The 21,574-nt window shown below is 45.1% G+C and overlaps 1 protein-coding gene across 1 annotated transcript in view; it reads right to left on the bottom strand.

Annotated features, from left to right (window-relative positions):
* SETD1B (SET domain containing 1B) overlaps positions 1 to 21,198 on the bottom strand; it is a gene marked incomplete at its 5' end in the record, with an annotated part of 48,911 nt that extends 27,713 nt beyond the window's left edge. The window contains 4 exons of the mRNA XM_009581729.1: positions 13,107 to 14,282; positions 17,024 to 17,136; positions 20,325 to 20,595; positions 21,100 to 21,198. Coding sequence (XP_009580024.1) covers positions 13,107 to 14,282; positions 17,024 to 17,136; positions 20,325 to 20,595; positions 21,100 to 21,198 — 1,659 coding nt within the window. The remainder of the gene's footprint in view (positions 1 to 13,106; positions 14,283 to 17,023; positions 17,137 to 20,324; positions 20,596 to 21,099) is intronic.
* Between the last annotated feature and the right edge of the window lie 376 nt (positions 21,199 to 21,574).

Here is a 21,574-nt window from a genome sequence, read left to right as displayed (position 1 = left end):
CAAATCCAACAGAGGAACTAAAGAGTCTCTCTGAAAAAGAGAAAAGCAGCAGTAAGCATGCAATGGGCTTCTCTCTCATTTTCTGTCATCTCAGGTATTATCAGTAGATTTTATTCTAATGTCTGTCCATACACAAAAGACGCAGAGCTTGAGGAAGCATCTCCCTCTCTAAAGATGGAAAGAAAAGCAAGGAATTTAGGAGAAACTGCACTGTATACGGAAAACTCATTTACCAAATGATTCTGAAATGCTCCGTTTTGTTCTTCACACTGGTGTGCAGAAATGCACCCACATTTCTAGAGCGCAAAAGGTACTTTATAATCAACGATAAAGGGAATTGGCAACATTAGATCAGAGTCCACCTATATTTAAAAAAAAAAAAAAAAGTGCAATAACTGCGTGTGTAGAGTACACAGATACCTTACAGTTCACTGCCAGGCAGGAGCTCTCATGCCATCCCCTGAGGTTACCCTCATACTTAAACCTTAGGTCAAATGGAGCCATGAATTCAGATCTTGCTACCAACAGGGTGATAAGAAAGCAGATAAGCTTGGAAAACAGTCTAGCTTCCCAGCTGATATCAGCCTATTGAAGAATAGGTTGTACACATACTGTATTTAAACAAGTTCTAATCAGCACAACTAGGCCAGTTTGATATTCTTCATCTTTTACGTACTACTACTATACCCTCGAGTATCTGAAGTCACATGGCTATTACAGTTATTTTCAGTGCTCTGTTCAGTTTTCTCTGCATTTCCAGTGTTAGTAGCAACAGCAGTTTCATTTGCAAGACCTGGACACCCGCAATGCAACCTGTGCAACGTTGAGTCTCCTCAGAAGGGAGGGCAGAAATGAAGGAATCGAGGTCTTGAGGGACAATGGGCAAAAGAAAAAAAAGAGGAGCTTTTGTTAGATCATTCATTAGTATCATCTTTTAATGCTCTTCTACTCGCTGCCATCTGCTCTCAGACGCAGGTGCCATTAAGTATATCCTGAGGCAGCAGTTCAGACACTTGCCTTCCTTCTCAAGAGGCATCCCAAATGATGAGCCTGGCTTCTCCCTCCGCTCTTCAAGAGCTGGAGCTATTCTTGCTCTGAATTTCTACAGTGCAGTCCTGATCTGTTCATGCGGCTGGAAAGCAAAGAGGCTCAACTGTTTTTGGCACCTACAAGAAAACCCAGGAGCCTGTAGCCCACAGCTGACAGAGGTAGCCCAGAACAGCCCTTTCCAAACAAGTACAGCTTCTACTCTCCAAAAAGTGTGGAACAAGCAAGGGGAAAGAATTAAAGTCCTAATTTTTATGTGAACCTTTCCCTCTCCTGAACACTTTTGCTGAGATTTCATGAGCCCTCCATTGCTGGCCTGGGAGGTCACATGGACTTAACACTACTCTCCTCCCAGCAGCTCTCTTCTATCCCAGTACCAACTATTTGAGAAGAAATAAGAAAGCATGAAAGAGGGAAGATACTGTTAATAGAGTCTTTAGGACCTTGTTATCATCTTGACTGCAGTCACAGTGGCAACACAGTATGGTTTCAAACAAGAAAACTTGTGGCCTTCTGTTCTGGAGACAGCCACTGCCATCATCCCAAGACAGGACAAACAGGACATCTGCTGTGTTTCTCAAATTCCTAATAAAACTGCTGCAGACAAAACCATTCGGCCAGTCCACCTGATCTTGACAAAATGCGTTTAAAACCACTTTGGATGAAGCCCCCACTGCAGGTGGTCTAAGTGCTCCAGGCCTGCTGGGACATCGCAGCAGGGAATGACCCTGGGGAACGAGAGGGTCACGAGACAAAAAGTTCTCTCTAACTTGCTGTGACCAGACTGCAAGCCCTTTGCAGCAGTGACCACAAATGATGACTGGCACCCTAATGAGCTTAGCAGCCTCCACTCATTTTCTGAGCATTACAACACAAGCTAACAAGTCCTTCCCAGCAAAGTGCATTAAAACCCAGCTACACTGCAGGAGACGCTTCACTCCAAGGAGCCTATTTCAAGCAGCTAAGGAGGCTGAGTAGAGACGTTCTTCCCCAAAAGTAAGGGTGAGGCCAGCAAGAAACAGTTCCCCTTTGGTAACATTTCTCTTCTCTTATGGATCTTCTCTCTGGAGGCATCTTAAATTTTTCACTGCTTTACTTCCTGCTTAGATTTTCCTTCTCTTGCTGTACTCTGATTTAACTAAGTGCAGTCAGAGAGGAGAGAATCAAGCACATCAGTTGAGGTACGTAACATATTCATTAAAACATTAAAAATCTTCCTCATTCTAAGACAAAGCCTAAAGCAACATCCAGCCAGAAATACCTTCAAGTTGTCCCTCTCCAAAACCTACTCAGTGAGGGAAAGGCAACTTTTTCCCCATACCACTCCTCTCGGGTGATGGAAACATAACCCTTGTGGCTGCCAACTGTTGACTGATCCCTTAACAAAAATAATCTCTGTGCAGGACATGACATTTCTCATGGCCTTCTAGAAGATACCAAACTTTTGCTATTAAACTACCCCCACTATATGCAAAATAAATTGTGTAACCGCAACTGTTCTACATTACCAGAGTGGAAATACCCCACAGCTGGGCTGCATTCCCACTGCCATTTGTGCAGGCATAAAATATTCAAAAAAGAGACAAGAGGTAAAGTATGCTGATTTCCTCACCTGTCCCCTAATTAGCAAGCAGGAGGTTTAAAACAAACACAGGGAAATACTTTTCACCTAGAGCAAAATTCAGCTGTGCACCTCATTGCCACAGGATACTGCAAAGACTCAGAAGTGCAGATGGGCTTAAAAATGGATTAGATATTCGTGGAAGACAGGTCCACCAGCAACTACTGAACAAGATCTCGTCCTAATCTGCTGGTCATGAGTAGCAGATGGACCCCAGGGGAGCACCACCACATACAGCCCTGCTACTGATAGGGTTTTTGCATGGCACGAACTGCTCTGACTTCCCACCGAAGATCTTTCCGTAACCTAAAGGAAATAACCCCCAGCAACACAACCAAAGAAAGGTAAAGATGTGCCTCTTCCTTTCTTGCTCCTGAGTTAGTCCAAAGTCTCCTTCTGTTCTCTCTTGCAGCAAAGCCATAATCAAGCTTTACCACAGATGACCGCTCAAGAGGAAGGGCTGCGTGCACACGGGCAGAGCCGTTCAGCAGCAGCCAGTGCCAGCCGACCTGTGCTCTGCTCCTCAGACCGACCACCCCAGCCCTTAGGCTCTTTCAGGCCTTCCCATGTTGGTGACACTTATTTTACTCACTTCCTTAATACTTGCTTTAAAGAGCTTTGCTAAAATGATCAAGATGAGTGCAAAGCCCTGCAAAAGCACACAGCAGTACAGCATCTCTACAGCCCATACTTGAGCAGACATATCTAAACCACTCTCAATCACACAGCTCTTGTTTTTTGTTTTTCAAAGCAGCTTTACCATTAGATTGGTTCATTAGTTTCAAGTTACATATGAACTCTTGAAAAGGCAAGTTACTCATTTAAAGAGCTATGTGAAACAGTTGTGAAAAAGGCACAAAAACAGCTGAACACAGCTCTGCTCATACACTCCATGCATTGCTCACCAATTCAGGTGACGGGCTTGAAGGCACAGGCATCTTTTTTTTTTTTAGCAGTTGTGCAGGAACAGCTGGCTCAGTGGTTTGCACTGAATAGTTTTTTTACTTAGGACAGTTTAGCCTCAGCACCTTTTGAAGCACCAGAGCTGCACAGTATTTCTTATACCACATACCATAATCAATACATCTCACTTACTGGATGTGATACTAAGGTTGTGCCTCACTAGAACAGAGTTACACTGTGCAATACTCTTGATACCAGAGCTCAGTTAAAATAGTAAAAATACTGCAAAAACTGGGTAATAACAAGGGTCCAACATTCATCCTTCTTACAGCTCTGTTTGTACATTTAGCCCCGAATTCACCTACAATAAAATCTAGTCCTAACACAATCTCCATCCCCGTTCAGAAGTCTTGAGACAAAAAACAGTGCAAACCCACCTGCGCAGTTCCTCACATCTTCCTTGTCTGCTTCCTCCCTCTCCATGACATAGCAATACACAGCCAGCTGAGCTGGGCTGCAAAAGCTCCCCAGGGTCCCCTCAAAGGACCATGCACCCACAGCAGCCATGCTAAAAGGCACTTCCCTGACGGCAGCCTTGTGCGACAGCCCTTTTGTAGCACGTGCATCCCAGCAATGAGCCAAGACAAAGTCATGCAACAAGATTTCCTCAAGCTGAAGCCTGAACATCCAACCCAGCAGGGATCACAGCTTACTTCTGGTGTCCTGCAACCAGGCTGGGTGCTCCCTGCACAATACCAGCTCCCGGGGAATTTAAAAGCAACCCCAACATCAGGGCTCTGCTGGGGCCAGGCTGCCCTTCGCCACCAAGTGCACACCACCTCCCTGCCTGCTTCTCACTGACCAGGAATACACCTCAGGTTTACAAAACCATCTGCTGTTACCACTTTTCTGATGTAATTTGGGAGATACATCCCACCTGACATTGTATTAACAAGCAAATAAATTCATAGAGGTTCCCTTGTCAAAATGCATCCTTTCACACATATCTCCATGGCATATATTCAACCGATAGATTGCCCTTTATGTTCTACTGTAATTTGAATAATTTTATGCAGTACTAAGGATTTTCATATTTTCCAAGTAATTTTTTTCCTGGACAATAGCAAAATGCTTGTAGCACCATGATAACAGTTGCTCACATTTTTCTGCATCCTTCAAAGACAATATTTCAATCATCTGCACTGGAAACTCTCAGCCACATCTGCTGACCAAAATGCCACGTTTGGCAACCACTTAGCAACAAGGACTGGATTGGGAAACTGTCCCCAGAGCTATGCGCCAACATTAAACCAGCTCCTACTTCCACCAAATAACACTGCTATCACCTGAAATATATATATTTTTTTTCTGCGTGGGACACAGAAGGCACCAGAAATAACAAGCTCCTTTGGGAGAAGGGAAACCTGGAAAGAAGCCACCTACTTCAGCAATCCCTCCCCAGGCTCCAGAGGGAACGTCTGCCCAATGTGTGCAACACATGTTAATTCTGCACAGCAGGAGGAGGACACACCACTTGGACATCAGCACAAAACTATACTGCTCACTGTGAAACACAGCTCTTTTTGGAAAAAAATGGATATAAGAAAGTGACTCTTGCTCCACACCATCCACGAAAGCAGCAGACATCTGATTCCTTGACCCGGCCAGCAAAGTGCTGTTTCAACCCCAGGAAAAACAAAACCCAGTCCTTCCTTCACATCACCCAACCTGCACTATCCACAGCCCTCTCCTTCCTAAGGCTCCATGCCACTGCGTTCATTGATACAGGGAATTTGGGCAGTGGGGAGCCTGAGGACATCCCACCTTGAATGCTTGAAGGTACAGGCAAGGAGGAGAGAGGAGAAGGGCTGGACCCTGGCGAGACCGTCTTTGCTACTCCTCGTCCTCCCCTCCCCACCATTTCCAGAGCCTTTTTCCTAACTGACTTACTGCCTGATATGGAAAGAGAACTATTGGGCAAAATGCAGGTGAGCTAGTCAAAGGTATGCGATAAATTGCACTTGTACACAGTTATCAACTCCACATAAATACATACTCCACAAAACACACACGTTCAGAGCAACCAGCAAATCCAAATGGCACTAAAAAGTGCCTGAGTCAAAACACCCGAGTCCCAACAAGTGAAAACTGGAAGTTCTGCTACAGCTGTCTGACCCTTTTGCAACCAAACCTCCAAACCATAAGAACTGCTGCCAGCTTCGAGTTCAAGCAGCAGTTTCGTTTCCTCCCCATGCCGTGCCTGCGCAGCGCTCACAGTGCCCTCTATGCAAAGAGCGATTGCCGAAGCCCAAGCCGCGAACAACTTCCTTTACTCAAACTGCTCCTGAAGCAACACTTTTGCAACGCCCTGAGGAGTGAACCTATTCCAACCTGGGAGAAATTAGAAACCCCAATTTGCTGTCTTGCTATTTTATATGCATCTTGACCTCATTGGGCCTGTCTGCACCGCTGGAAACTTGTGAAAGCAACCACTGGCTTTATTTTAGCACTAAGCAAATAAAAAACATTTTAAAAGACTTTTTTTAAAACTTTTTTGTTTGTTTGTTTTAGGAGCTGAAAAATTTGAGCAACCTTTTTCTCATGATGAAAAGGCATTTCCAAAAGCAAGCACTGCACTTTCATAATAAAGCCTAAGACAGCAGTAACATGTCTGGGTCAAAGGAGCTCTCGTGGGCAGGTACATGATGTGCAGAGTTAACGAACTCACGGCTTTCGTTTTGAGTTTTGCCCCATCTTCACTAGGTACAAACAAGTACCCCAAACTGAAAATTAAAATTAATACAAGGCGGGGGTGGCAAAATCATGGGACTCAAAATTGATGCATACAGAAAAAACGTTCTACTGATGAACTGTATCTATTTAGAGGACTCCAGGAAAGGCAACAGGCAGCAGAAATTTGAATAAGCACTCGTCTGTTCACTGCTCTGTGTCAGACACAGACACATATAGAACACAGTGGCTGCTCCGTCTTCTTCAAAATCAGACCCAGAAATTAGTGCTGCTCTGGCAGCTGCCAGCACAATATATTAACAGCAATTATTTTCTCAATATTTCTACTGATTACCTAACACACTGGCACATTTTCTCAGTGTCAACTGCATGTTGCAACACACGCTGCCATCCAGTAACTTGTCTGCATTCCTTTGGTCACTTTTCACAACCGTCAGATGCGAAACGCAACTAGAATGATAATGGGTTGGAGAAACTGCGAGGAAAACGCGTCACTTCAATGTGAGGTTTCACGACCTGCGTTTATGACATCTGAACATTCAATATTGTCACTGCTAAAAAACCTGAGTGTTTAAAAGAATAGGAAGAACTCTGTGAACAGCAAAAGGAAGATGCCAAGGGCTCTCTAACTATAAATGGTCTGCAGAACTCAGACTTGCAAATACTACTCCGCCATAAGCTATATGCTATGGTTAAACATTGTAATTTGGATCTAAGTTTACAGCGCAGCAGAGCATCTATAGATAAGCAGTGCTCTACCTATTAACAAGTAATTCAATTATACATACCCAGTCCACCAGGAACTGAAAATTTACAGAAAGCCACTGGTGGCAAAACAGAGAATGAACTGAGCTAGTGGCAAGAGTATAATCAGCAACAGTGATTTATAAAAAGGAATGGCAATGTCATTTCTATTAGGTATGCAAAATGCAAAAGCCTCAAAGTCTTGGCCTGGTATGAGAGAGTGAAAGAACCACTCAGCCTCCCAACCACAGCCTGCTTTCTATTTTTCAGTTACACTCCAGAGCATTTCACCATTTCTAACTCTGTTATCCACAAGAGACATGTTCTCTCATTCTACTGAAGTTGTTAGGTATCCAAAAAACCCAAATCATAAACAGTCAAATATTTCTCTGTTTAGTTTTTTTCCCCCCATGAGCATACATGTATGAGGGGGTGGAACACCAGGTGAAACCTATGCAATTCTGCTCTGAAAAAGTGACTGTAGAAACTGACACTGGGCTTGTTACCTCTCGCTGCTTCCTATATTGAACACATTTGGCTGGTCAAGCCCTCTGCTCTGCTAACCACCAGCCTTGCGAGCTCTCCAAGAATCAAATTGGAGCCAAAAATAAGAAGTCAAAAGTGAAATACAACTTAGCAAACATGAACAGACTTCTCTACTACATATAAATTTTTGTAGGAGCAGCAGGTTGTCATGTGGTAAATGAATCAGATGTACAAGGAAGCAGTCCCTGCCTGTGGTCTTCCAGTATCAGCTCCGGAAAAAAGGGTAAGATAACAATACCCTGCATTTCCACTGCTTCAGGAGCCAGGACCTTACCTTGGCCAGGTTATATGGGAACTGACCCTCAGCCCCAAGCATCCCCGGGAGGATGCAGGGCTGCAGTCCTGCCCCAGCGTGCTCCCTTCTCTGGATGCAGAAGCTGAGCAGATCTCTGAGCTCTCAAAAGGGTCCAGCGTAGTGTCATATTTAAATCACCTTTTGAGGTATTTGTGTGCTGCCTTTCTTTTCTGAACAAGCTTAAACTCCGCAAGATCCCCTGAAGTCCCTGTGGCTTCGCGCTGCTCCTGTGCACGGGTCAGGGAGGACAGAACTGAACCCACAGTTAAGCAGCTCTCATTTTAATTTCACAGGTTTAGCATGGCTGGTGTAATTCACATGTAAAACCACAGCAGTCATCCAAATCTTTGCTGCCTGGGCATTGGCTGGCTGCATTTCTGGAAATTCATGGTCGTAACATACACCTATTTTTTGAGTTTCCATTAGGAACCGGTTCTGTCAGGCATGATCGCATTCACAAGAGCTCAGGAGGCAGGAAAATTTGAAAAAGTGTTTATGAGACTGGGCATAAATCACAGCTCTCAGGTTTTTCTCCCTTCTTCAATTAAAAAAATACATTCAGAGCAACCAACCATTCCCCACATCTACTCCCCCCATTCCCTCCAGAAATGATGAATCCCACTTTAGCTGTAAATTGCATCCCAGGTGTACCCATATATATTATATATACATAACAGCTACTTATGGGCATAAGGGCTCTTGCACAGTTACTGTGGAAACCAAGGTATCAAATTTCCTGGCTCTTAAGACTCTACCTTCTCAACCTTAATGTGCATTTACCTTGACTAAATCAATTCTGCACTCTCCAGGCAAGAAACATCCCTTAGTAGAGTGCATTTGGGTTCATCTTTAGGAGGCTCCATTTAACCTGCTGTCAACGTCCCAGGAACAGAGCACTGCCTCCGACCCCGCACAACCCGTGGATGGAAGCAGGGTACAGGAGGAGAGAGCATCCTTCTGCAGGCAGAGACCGACTTGCTCCTGCACAGCACAACTCCAAGGGGCATCGACCGCTCTGGGGGCAACCGCTGCAGGTACTGCCAGCAGGGAAACCCCCTGCAGCTCCTCTCGCTGCCTGGACAGCATCGGGGCACTGCTTTCTCTCATAGGCGCTCGTGACAACTAAAGGTTGAACTTGGCTCTGTAGGAAAGGGGAATCATTTACCAGCTACTGAAACACAGCCCAGTCTGGATGGGGATGCAGCAGTGTAGAGCGGCACAAGACACGATGCAGTGTCTTGTGGAGAATGTCATCACATCCTGCTAAGGCTCCGGAGGGACAATGTGACACTTCAACATAAATTTCTTCCAGTTCTGGCTGTGACCACACAAGAATCCGAAGATACTTCAATGAGAAGTGCAAATTCAGCCCAGATGTAACCTCAGGGACTTCAGCAGAGCTCACTGTAGGGCTGAGCCTGACCCACCTCATCTATGTGTAAGCACTGCTCAGAAATTCTCCCCGGGTAACTGCAAGAGGATCTGCTGCATATGCACAGCTTGCCACAGAGATGTCAATGTTGTCCTGTAAGAGGCACCTCAGCATCCAGCACGGCATTAAAAACATTCACAACAGCCGACCGAGACACTGAGGAGTGCTGGTGACAGCAGTGGCTTTCGGGGTCTCTAGGGCTGCTGTGCACAGTTTGCTCCCCAAACCATTTGCTAAAATTCACAGCAATTTTTTCACCTCATTCATGTTTCAGGATCTTTATTTTTATGATTATCCTTGGCATTTTTAAGGTGCCCCTCCCACCACAGTAACTAGGTGCTTAGCCAAACTACCAGGAAGACAGGAGTCTGTTGATCCCTCAATTAAAAAGTACTTTTGTACTTAGAAATTTGGCAAAATACCATTGTCAATCACACGGTCTTCCTATTACACGCTGGCTATGCACACAAACTAATGTTCTCATAAGCTGAAACATGAAAGGCATCATCAATATACAACAAAGTGACTTGCTATAATCCTGTCGCCCTCCTCAGCACACACAGGCAGGGCCTCTTCCTGTAACAAGCCAAGCAAAAACAAGACCTGGCTCAAATGGGATGTCAAAATGTCAAACTGTACTTACTTAACCTTTGCACTTCTGAAACAGCAAAGATCCTGTGAAAAAGAAATTATTACAATTCTTTCCTTGTTATCTCTCAGGAACATAGGAAGGAAAGTTTGTACATTGCTACCCTCAAAAATTTTCCTAAAATAACAATGCAGCTCGGCTGTTTTCTTTCCTTGCCATCTTCTGGTTTCTTGAAAAAGCCCTCTCTGCCTTGTCTTCCTGGCTGGCAGGTTGTGCTGTCTGTAAAGGATCCCTTTTCTCCTCTTACCTCGTACTGCCCACATCCCACTCTGTTCCACCTCTCAGCACTCATCCCTTGGCTAAGCTTAGCAGGACTTTCTCTGCAGACCATAATCACTGCTCTGAGATTAGTCGGAGTTAGGTGTTGCAGACAGATGCACAGCCCTTCCTCTCCCACACCCAAACTCCCTGCCAAACTCTGGCTTAGGAGTATCATACCGGATCTTGAAATCAAACTCCGGGGTCTTGCATGATAAATCAGAGCAATTGCTGGGGCTTGGCTGTACCTCCTTTATTTATGGCAAGTCTGGGGTGGTTAACTTGCCTGACGATTTGACAGCGCTTCACCTATAGAACAAATATTACCGTATTAGCAATCGTTGACAAAAATCATGCCTGTTTTGATGGGAAACAGGAGTAGGTCCTTGAAAAGCACCTACTGTCTCAGGAAAAACTTCCCTGCAACTTTGCTGGCATCCTTATGAATCCTGAGATTTTCCCAGCTAGAGCACCCGCCCAAAGAGAGCTGGCCTGGGGCTGCTCCGACCCTTGAAGAGCCAAATATGAAGTAAATAAGTTCAAACTCTCTGCCCTTTATTGCTTCCTTATGATACTTAATGAGCCCTCCCTATGCTAATATATCGTTTCTGCTCTGCTCCCCATGCCACACAGTCACTAGAAATATTCGGGTCTGCCTTCCCTCTGTTTTGCTGGAGGATTCTCTGAAGGACTGAAAGTTGAATAGCGGTATCACAATAGGCTGAAGCCGGAGGTTCAGCTTTCCAGCCCTTAGACAGACTCAATGCCCCTCTCTAACTCAGTTGGAAAGCTGCAGCTCAAATTTCAGCCTATGTTAAGTCACTGTTCAGCTCTGCTCCTTCAGCAAAAGAGAGGGAAGCCAGGAGAGCCTTCTTCTAAAGCAAAAAACTGGGGGGGGAGAAGGGTGGGGAAAGGAAGCAAAAACACATGGAGATCGTTTTTTGTGCATCAGAAGGAGCAATGAAAGGCGCAGGCAACTTTTCAAACATGCCAGAATAGCTTAGTGTGATTTGTAACTAAGAGGAGGGTTGAAAAAACAACAAACATCAAACTTTTTTGGGGGGAGGAGACAATTAAGGCAACAATGACCTGCATGGAGACCCTGCTACCACCTTTCTGACTTCTAGAGAGGATCGAGGCATTTATATCATCTTGTATCACAGAACCATCGATGTGAACTTCTGACACCAGCATCTCATTAAGGGGAGACAAAGACTTAACATGGGCGTCAACGTCAGCACGCTGCTGCCCCATATCACAACCTACTAATATAACATCCCAGTCAGTCCCCCAATGCTGATCTCAGCTACAGAAAGTGCCTGACCCCACATACCGTGCTTGGCATTCATCCATCTTCCTAAACATGCTCAGAATTGGCTGCAACCCACTTGCACGAGAGTAAGGACAGCAGATACAAGCCCAGAATGGCAAGGAGATGAGGGATGCCTTCCTCATTTTTTCAGACAAACTAAGAGTATCCCCCCTTAAGCCTGCCAGACCGAGCTCAAGGAATCAAAACTCCATTCCTAATTAATACATCATCAGGTCCCACCGGCCAGGGACTTGCCTCCCAAGAGGGGAGCCTGGGCCAGCCTAGATGATGAATGAGACCTCAAGCAGCTGAACTGTTTCAAAGACTAAACTGGCAGCTGCAAGGACAAGCAGGTTTGGAAAGGCATGTAGAAAAAACAAAATATCCAGTACAGTTACAATTTTTTTTCTGTTTAGCACTAAGACCTGCACTATGTTACTGCTGCAGCGCTTTTCCTCCAGTTAAGCACTCCGCAAAGCCTATGGCTACAGGAGCAGCTCCTCCTCTCCTGAAATGCAGCTGCTTCTCCGGTGAAAACCTCACAACTGCAGACCACTGGAGGGAAATCCATTCTGCCAGCTTAACCCCAGCCAACTTTCATGAGTAAATTAAATCGATCTACCACGCTCAGGACATTTACACAAGACCAGACCTCTAGGATGGTTGCGGTCCCCTTACTGCAGAGTTCTTGCACACCAGGGACAGCAGTTTCATTTGCTTGCATGACTATTATAAACACTGAGGAGGAAGGGTCTGGCATTTGCAAAGATCTGTATTTTGACCATTCCTTGACACAGCAGAATAGGACCGACACGTCCACTGCAGCGATACTCACATTTGTTGCAACAGACCTCCCAAACAGACACACCACGCAACGTAATTTCTCTGTCTGCTGGCACCATTCCACACCGTTAAGCTCTCGCTGTCCCTTCAGCCACAAATGCCCCAGCAGAGGCAGCAAGCTCCACTCTATTATTGGAAGACTCAGTGGAGCACATCCCCCACAAGCCAACTACCTCCCCCTTTCAACAGAGCAAAGCGAGTATTAAAACCCAGCAACTGTCTCCCGTTCAAACCAGATGGCATAAATAGCTGGAGAGCTATCAAACAAAGTATACATTCAATACTTCGGCGTAACATGAAAGCCCCGTTAAGCAAGTGTGTGCATACACACACCCCCACACTCAGGGACCAAAGCAATGGCAGAAAGTGCTCGATCAACTCCTCTAGTGGCTTAAGTGTCTGTCGACACTCAGGACATTCACACAGCATGAGCACTGGCCAAGCTTCCGTGGCCTGTGCACTCCTTGAGCTCTCCTGAAGCTATAAATTGCAGCAGGCTGCTATTATAAACAAGGAAAGCTGGAGACTGGCAAGTTGATTAAGACCATCACTTTGTGTCACGTCTAACTCATTTCCAGCTGCCTTGAGTAAAAGAAAAAGCCACCAGAAACCCTACGCTCTAATGACACTAAAAGAGCAACTCCCTGCCCTGACCAGCTCTGGAGCGATGCATGGAGCTTCTTAACTCAGTTCCAGCTCACTTACCTCGTCCATTTTTTCCGACGTTGGAGTCTGGTCACCAGGCACCATTTCTTTAGCCTCCGAGGTCTCAATTTTGGAGGTCCTGCTCAGCTGATCAATGGGAGTCATGCTGGCCTCTGACGTCCCCCGGGAATTTTGACTCAGAGAAGCTGTCCCAGGGATGGGCTCGTCGTCGTCAGAGTCAGGTAACGGCGTTGGGCTAATGTCTTCCAAACCTGTGCTGGAAGGGCGCGAGGAAGGCGTCTGACCTCTGTAACCGGGCTGAGAGTTCGAACCGTACATTGGGATGGGAGAGAGCTGGGAAGAAGAAGAGGAGATAGGGCTACCTTCCATTCGGACCTCATTATCCGAGTCATGCTCATTAAGAAAGGGTAACTTTGTTCTCTGCTCTTTTAAGAGCATCTCAATCCTCGAGTCTAAACTGTTATGCTGCATTTCCGACTCCATGGTGGGGGTGCCGGGGGTCTCGCTTCTCTCTGGAGTCTGAGAGAAGGATGCTGTGCTCGGTTCAGGAACAGAGTTCGAATCGGGCAAGGGCGGAGGCTCCTCCTGTTTCTCCTTCACCGGGACAAAATCGATGTTAGTGGCAGCGCCGCTTTCCACAACCATCTCAGCGGGAGGTGGCGCAGGTCTTCGGTACTCTGCTTCCCTGGAAGTTTGGGGAAACTGCTGCTCTTCAGATTGGGGAAATACAGCTGGTGCTTGGTAGGGAGAGAAGGCAGATTTGTAGCTCGAAGAACTAGAGTGGCTCAGGGGAGGAGTGTGAGAGAACTGAACTGGCTCCTGCTGATGGGATTTGTACGTGCTAAACTGATGCTCCGTCCCTCGGTAAACACCTGCCGAGTTATGAACATAGTGATGTCCCGGTCGACGGTTGTAGGCATCTGTAAATTTTGTTTCGTGTCTCCTGGGTTTGTACCCACTGTCCTGCCCAAAATGGTACACAGGCGTTGTCTGACGACTAGAATAGGTGGAATCCTGGGAAAACGGCGTCCCTAACCGTGGGGTGTGAGGTGTTCCTTGGGACTGTGGGGTAAATTGGCTGTACGAGTTTGGGGTGTCTTGCCGACAGCTGGAATAGGCTGTGTCATGGGAAAACGGCGTGCTACTGTTTGGGGTAACAGATGATCCCGCAGAAGAAAGGCTACTGTCTTTCAGGCGCTTCAGGGAATCCGTCAACTATAAAAACAGAAGAGACAAAAGCACCTAAACACACACTTTTTAAAAGATATTTGTCCAATCCATTTGGTTTTCAGAGGAGTTGAGTACCCCGAAGTTTGCACTGATTTCCATGGCAAAAAAAAAAATAGGTTACAGCATTCCTGAAAACAAACCATTATCCATAATTAACAGTTCCCTTTGATTTAAAAGAAAAAGGCAAGCAAAAAGGAACTTGTCTGTAAGAGCAGGAAGAAGAAAGCAGATACAACAGTATTCCTTATAAGCTACACCCAAGAGCATCAGGTGAACAGGAGACTTGAACAATACTTTTAGCTAAAAGAGTTCCCATTTCTATCAACTATGCACGGCTTGTCTAAATTGCAAATAGGAAAGACAATTAAGAAAATTCTGAGATATGAAATTATCAACTTAACTTTTTTTGTGAACAAATCAAAACATACAAATCAGCAAACTGCCAGCCTGCAACCAAACCTATGCAGCAGGGCTTTGCGTTGGTCCAACTGAGGGAGCTGACCCACCACCCTCTCTACCAAACGTTCATCTGTAACAACAAGGGAGAAACCTACAGGTATAAAAAGCACAAGAAGTTCTCAACTGCTAAAGACACGTTTTAAACCCCTTCCCAAAGACAAATGCTCAGGTAGAGCACTACTGATTATGGCATTTGAAACTGAAACCCTACAAGCCTACAGAGCAGCCAAGTAATTGCTCTGCAACTCACTTCACAGGCACATTCAGGGGGTGTCTAGGAGCAGCCCTGCTCAAACTCAGACTCTGCTGAGTCATAACAGTGCCACGCTGATCATCAGCGCCAGAATCAATTTTCCATAATGCAAAGCAAGAGCTCAGTGAGAATCCTCCTGGTAGCGAAAGAGGCAGGACTGAGCTCCAACTCCCCAAAAGCACACCAGGATAGCTAACTGGTGAGACTACAGGCTGCCTGCTACTCTCCCAAGCACAGGTAGGTAAAGAGACACTTAAACCCACCTGTTTATAACATGTCAGCACCATCAAACCCAAGCTGAGCTCTCACCTGCCTGCTACACTCGCACACATCTCACCCACTCAATAGTGTGGACTTGCTCTTGGTGTGACCCCTAGAGACCATGACCACATGGACATCAGGAAAGTTTCTTCCTCAACTGTTCTAAAACCCACAGAAAGGGTCAGGAACCAGCCACGTGCTTCCTGCTAAAATCCTGCTAAATGCACCTTTGGTGTAGATGTGATGCGGACTGTTTTTCAGTGGGGTTTGGATATGGCCTAGAGGCAGGGATTGTGGCTTGCAGAACTGTCAGGTCTTTGCTGTTCTGCATGAGGGGGAAAGCAAATGTCAGTATTTCACTAAACCACAACAGCAAACAAGCTTGTTGGCAGATTCTAGTGACATGAACATGATGCAAACAGTTAAAGTTACCCACAAAGCAATAATTTTGGTGGTAATTGGGAAAAAAATCAATTCAGGATAATAATATAATACATGAACACAGTATCTAGAGAAACAATCTTAAAGATAATTACAGCAGAGACTGCTTTGGGGGATACCATCAATTAAGTGTTTTGCTGTTAACCCTGAAAAAGGAGTAAGAACAAATCTGTCCATTTTTATTTAAGATGTGCTGTAACAAGCAGAAATGAAAAGCCAGGCCCTGCTCAGAGCGGATTCCCAGCAAAATCATTACTTGCCTCCCTCCTGCCTTTAAAAACACTTTGCTGGGAGGTAAGGAAGAATCAGCCTCTTTACGATTTTGTTAAGAGGATACTGGGGTTTTGCTTTGTTGCTGTTGGGGTGGTTGGTGGGAGAAGAGGAGAATTTTATTTTTTCAGATCAACGGGATTTTCACATTCAATATACAGCTCTTACCCGCCCTGAAAACACCTGATCACAGAATTAATGAAATTATGGCATTTTAAGAAGTCATAAGTGCGCAGAGAAGTAGAGAGAAGAAAAAAAAAAATCTCTGCCAAATCTCTTTCAAATTTGATGCCTTAAAGTGGGTTCCTAAGCCACAATCAGGAGCCGAAGTACATTTAGACAAGCCAAGGGGCCTGACGACTTCACACAAATAGGCTTCACTTCCCCTCATCCCAGTGGGGTTCGCAGGGAAGCAGGTAACTGTACAAAACCATTTAGAGAATCGTACCCTAAATATCCAGGGACCCCTGGAAGCTCTCAGGAATTCTGTCCACTGCTTTTATTATCAACTGATTTCAGTGACTAATTAAGATTCTGGAAAATTGATGCCACTATTCAAGATTTGACATCTTCCCTCTTTCAGCCTTTAAGCAAGTCTGAAGAACGTACGCACTAAGGATTACATACTGCAGACACCAGGCCAAATGTACCATTGTAAATCATTCCCCCTGACTTCAAGGGAATAATCTCATCTCGGGGACAGATCTGATCCAGTCCTCTTAACTGCAGGAATTTCTAATGTTAATAGGGCACATACTGCCGGTTCTGTAGGTATTTTTCATTCCAAAAGACAAAAAGCACTTACCGTGCTATGCAGACACCGGCATACAGATTAGCCACATGCACTGCATTCACAGAAAGTTACATTTGCTATGGCAATTATGAGCAAGTTATATTTAAACATGAATTAGTAACATCCACTGAAACTACGGCAAGACAAAAAAAAGAAGCTAAATTAAAAGTGTAAAAAAATAAAGTTAATGATGCATTTGTTTGGAATTTTCTAGAAAGTTACTCTTAAAAAAAAGCCAAGCAAACATACCTGGAGAGTTTCATTCACAGTTGGCGATACATCCTGTTCGGTGCCTACGGGAAGGGTCTGAGGAGTGTAAAGACCATTAACGAGCAGTTCATAGAATCGCATGCGGGTTTCACCTGCACAGACCACAATGGAAGAGTTGATTAAACAGAAATAACACAGTCTATGTAAAAATACATATTCTTGACAACCACACGACCCTGCTACCACTCCCAGCCTGCTGCATCCACGCGACGGAGGAGCAGGTATCACCTCTGAGGCTCGTAGGGATCATTTTTAAGTAATCTGCTGGTCAAGTGAAGTCAGACGCTCCCTTCTCCAGCCAAGAGAAGGAGGTTTCTAAATCCCTTCTCAGCCTGCTTGGCAGCTCTGCTCTTTACCGTGCTTTCTGGAGAGCAGCACTTTCCCTCCTCTCCAAAGTGCCAAGCAAATAGCTTGCAGATTTGAGAAGTGAAACTCTCACCCAAGGGACAAGCCTCTGCCAACACCCAGAGCCACTTCAGAAAGCTCTCCCAACGCACCTTGCTAGTAGAAACTGGCTGTTATTAATGCAAACACGATGCATGGGGATGCCGAGGACAAAAACGTTTTTTTTTTTTTAACGCTGCTTTTCCAAAAAGACACCGACTAATCCTTTCTTTTTTTTTTGACCCCCTAGTTTAAGGTGTCAGTAGCATCCTTCGAAGAATAAAAGCCAGAGAAGCAAACTATCCCATATATTGTTACTGAGCCTTAGCCTTTTCATTCCTAAATTCTACAGAGTTTCTTAATATTGGACTTTTCATTACTACAAAAACCCAATCCTACTTATTTTGCAGTCTGTAAGAAATCTGTCATCAGCTTCAAAGGCAACAGAATCAGACCCCGAAACTGTCTGAATTTTGCTCTGAAAGATAAAGAATACATAGAAAAATGGACAGACCCAGCACCTGAGCCCAGAAAATTAATTCAAGCAAGCTCTCCCCCGAAACAGGACTGCTTTCACGAGGAAGTCCTGCACGATCAAGGCCCAAACTCCCTGTGAATCACTCCATGCAATTTGAAAGCAAAGCATCCCTTAGCACGATTATGCATACTGGGAAAGACTCATTTATCTTGAACAAATGCTGCAGATGAGGTTATTTGGTTATCAAATCTCATTTCACAAAGTCTTGAGCCACATCCTCAACTATGTAAATTGTTTTAGTTCAACTAAAGTCATGACAAAATGATCTCTTCAAGACAAGAGCTTGAAGAGATGCTTGAAATATTATACTTGAAATATTAACACATGCCACCCCCCCCATAAAACTACAACGCCATGGATATGGAAGCGTTAGGCTTACTTTAAAACTTGTTTTTAAATAAATACAAAGTAATTGTTAGAAAGTTTCATAATTCTTCCTAGATCCCCAATATAATGCAGTAGAAGTTACAATTTCATTTTCAAAGAGGTTTATGAATGTGAAACGATTCCTATCTATTTCTCTAAGGATAGGTAATTATTAAGCGTGTCCATTCTGTAGATGGATAAACTGAGGCAGCGAAGTTGCTTTAAACTAGCCTGTCTTAGATGAGGAGATTGGATTTTTTAGTTCCAGATTCCCAGGCCTGTTCTCTGGCCAGACAAATAAAATGACATTTTTGCTCCTAATATTTATTCTGCTAGATCATGAAAATCAAGTTAACCAACCTTTCATTCTCTTGAAAAGCTCTATACTAGAAAGAAATGTTGAAAACTATACATATATATTTTAAGAATGCCTAACCTGCTAATGCTATTTTAGGAATAACATTTTTACTTGATTCTGACAGATTACAGCACACTGACAGTCTTACTCTTTTAGAATGAGAGATGCAACTGTGGAAAAAAAAATACATTAGAAGCATACAGCTGGCAAACAAAACAAAAATGCAATTTGAAACCAAGACTTCGATCTTTTCTCCCAAGAAACAGAAGCATAAAACCCCCTCATTTCCCTGATGCGCAGCTAACTTTCTTGAACAGCTGCCTGTTCAAGACTTGCAGAGTAGTTTATAAACGGAGGAGAACAAGGAGGAATGCAGACAATCAACTTGTTTAAAATGCCTCTCATTAAGACGTCCACCACTTACGAGCCTGCTTTAGCTTACATTATTAAATCTACAAATGGTTAATTTGTTCTTAAATGTAATTTTTACTTTCAAATTTCAAAGTAAGCAGGGGAAGAAGCATGTCTTTAAAAATTAATAATACTAGAATTTCAAAGTATACATATGTAAGGTCAAGCTTAGCTCACAATAGAAAATATTATACTACTACTACGGTTTTTCTTCTAACGGTGATCAGCAACGTCTATAAACGTCCTAGTACACCCTCTTACCACATGTGGCACACCAACTGCTGTATAGGTTCTGCACTAATTGTTGAAACCTTTTAACACAGAACAAAAATATCAGCATTTTTAAGAAAATGGTGTTAACAATGTCCTCTTCCCAAGAAAGAGTGCAGCAAGTCAGTTTTAAACTAGAAATGCCATGTTTGGAATGAAGAAGTACAAGCAGCCACTGATCTACACCTCCTCAGCTTTAGACATTTTCTAAAATTCAGGCACATTTTAGCAAAGCCCTTCACTAACACGCTTGGAGGAAAGAGAAAAGACAAAGCTGTGAAATGCAATGCTTTCATACTTCCAGAAACTTTATTGGGCTCCCCAGGACTGGGCTCTGGGGCTGAGAGTCGGTTACCTCCAGGACTCGGAAGCTCCTGCCGCTTTAAGAAACAGTCTCACACTTACACACTCGCACACGCACTGACAAGTGCTGCGTGTGCACTCTTTTGCTGCCAGCTTCGAGTTTCCTGCTAAGTATCAATGAAATGCCAGGCACGCAGAGGACAGCACCCAGCCCAGCTGCCGCTACCAGAATCCAGAGATTTGGGTCCCAGGAACCCCAAGGTTTGCCCCAAAATCCCAAGTTTGCAAAAACCAGGTGCCACAGGGTCCGGCAGCCCCGGGAGGTGGCCGAGCAGGGCCAGACTGGGACACAGAGATGGGGGGCATGGGAGGCCTCCGAGGGCAGAGAGCAGGGGACGGGGCAGGGTGCGGGCAGGATGGCAGCATTTTGCAAATTACAGGGCTGTCTCCTAGCAACAGACAACACATTTGGCTCCACGTGACTTGCAAAGGCCCCAGAAACCAGACCCGCTCGCAGGGGGACAGGAGCACTCCCTTCGTATTTTTAATCGCCGGGCCCTTGCAGTCTGCAACAGCCTCTCGTTTTAGGAGAGGGACGGGCAGAGGCACTGCAAACCACAAACACGTGAGGCCGAAATGTGCCCCCTCACCTTTCGTATCCAGCTCCACGTGGATGATGTTGCCCATGACAGACGTGTTGTGAAGGTGCTGGACGGCCTCCCGGGCACCCTTGACGGTGGCAAAAATCACTTTGGCGATTCCCAGGTGCTTCTTGTTCTTGGGGTTATAGAGAATCTCCACCTCTTCCACTTCGCCGTATTTCTTGCACATGTCGGTCAAAAAGTTTTCGCGGATGTTGTCGTTCAGCTTGGCAAAGGTGACCTGCTTGGGAGGCACTGGCCCCACGTAAAATTCGTCAATCTGGAAACGGGCACAAGGTGGGGGGCGATAAAAATAATCGTCATCGTTAACGAGCGTGGGGGAGGCCATAAGGATGGCATGGGAGGGAGAGGGTTAAAGCATCCTGCAAACTTTGGGGAAAAAAAAAATGCCTCCAAGGCTCTGGGATGAACCCCGGCGCCGAGCAGAGCCTCTGCCGCTGCAGCCATTCATTGAAACCGGCTCCTTTCTGGGCTACAAATACGTATTTTGAGCAGTACTGTTAGCAGAGAGCCCCCCTCCGCTGCCCCCCACCCGAGAAGCCCCCATGACACAGCTCCAAAACCTTCAAGTGATCTCGTCAGACAGGTGCATTGATTTCTCGTTATCGTTGTAGAAGAGGATTATTGTTAAACAGTTTGCCAAATAATAATGTTAATAGGAATATGACTGTCATTTAAACGGTCCATTAAACTATTTGGAACTAAAGCTTCACTCCCGGGATAAACAAGAATACAGAGCTAAACCCAAAGTCAGGGGTGGTACCTTGAATTTGGGGACAGACAGCTCCAACTCCTTAGTTTTGGTCCATATTCGCCCTATTCTGGGATCCCTGACACAATCCACAGGAGCGATTCCCGAGTTCTGGGAGGAGGAGGAGGAGAAAAAGCACAAAACCAGCATAACAGGGCTTGAAATTTAAGACACAAATAAAAGAAAAAAATAAACCCCAAGGAAGGCTGTCTCAAGGGAAGGGGAAAGCGCGCACACACCCACATACACGCACGTGTCAAATTGCAATACTGCTGGGAAATGCACACAGATTGGAAACACAGAAATAAAGCCGCAGGTTTGGGCTCCTTGGGCTCCTGACAGTTGAATACACAGTGTCAGGTGGCGGTAACTTTGGTGGCTGTGTGTGTCCCCCCAAACCCCCCTCCCACACACATGTGCTACGGCAGGGATTACCACGACCCGGAGGGACCCCCAGCTCCCAAAACGCCGGTAAGACGGAGGCGGG

Source organism: Fulmarus glacialis, unplaced genomic scaffold (assembly GCF_000690835.1).
Source record: "Fulmarus glacialis isolate BGI_N327 unplaced genomic scaffold, ASM69083v1 scaffold37537, whole genome shotgun sequence".
NCBI lineage: Eukaryota > Metazoa > Chordata > Aves > Procellariiformes > Procellariidae > Fulmarus > Fulmarus glacialis.
Note: the sequence above shows the minus strand (reverse complement) of the source record. Positions and strands in the feature narration are given on the sequence as shown.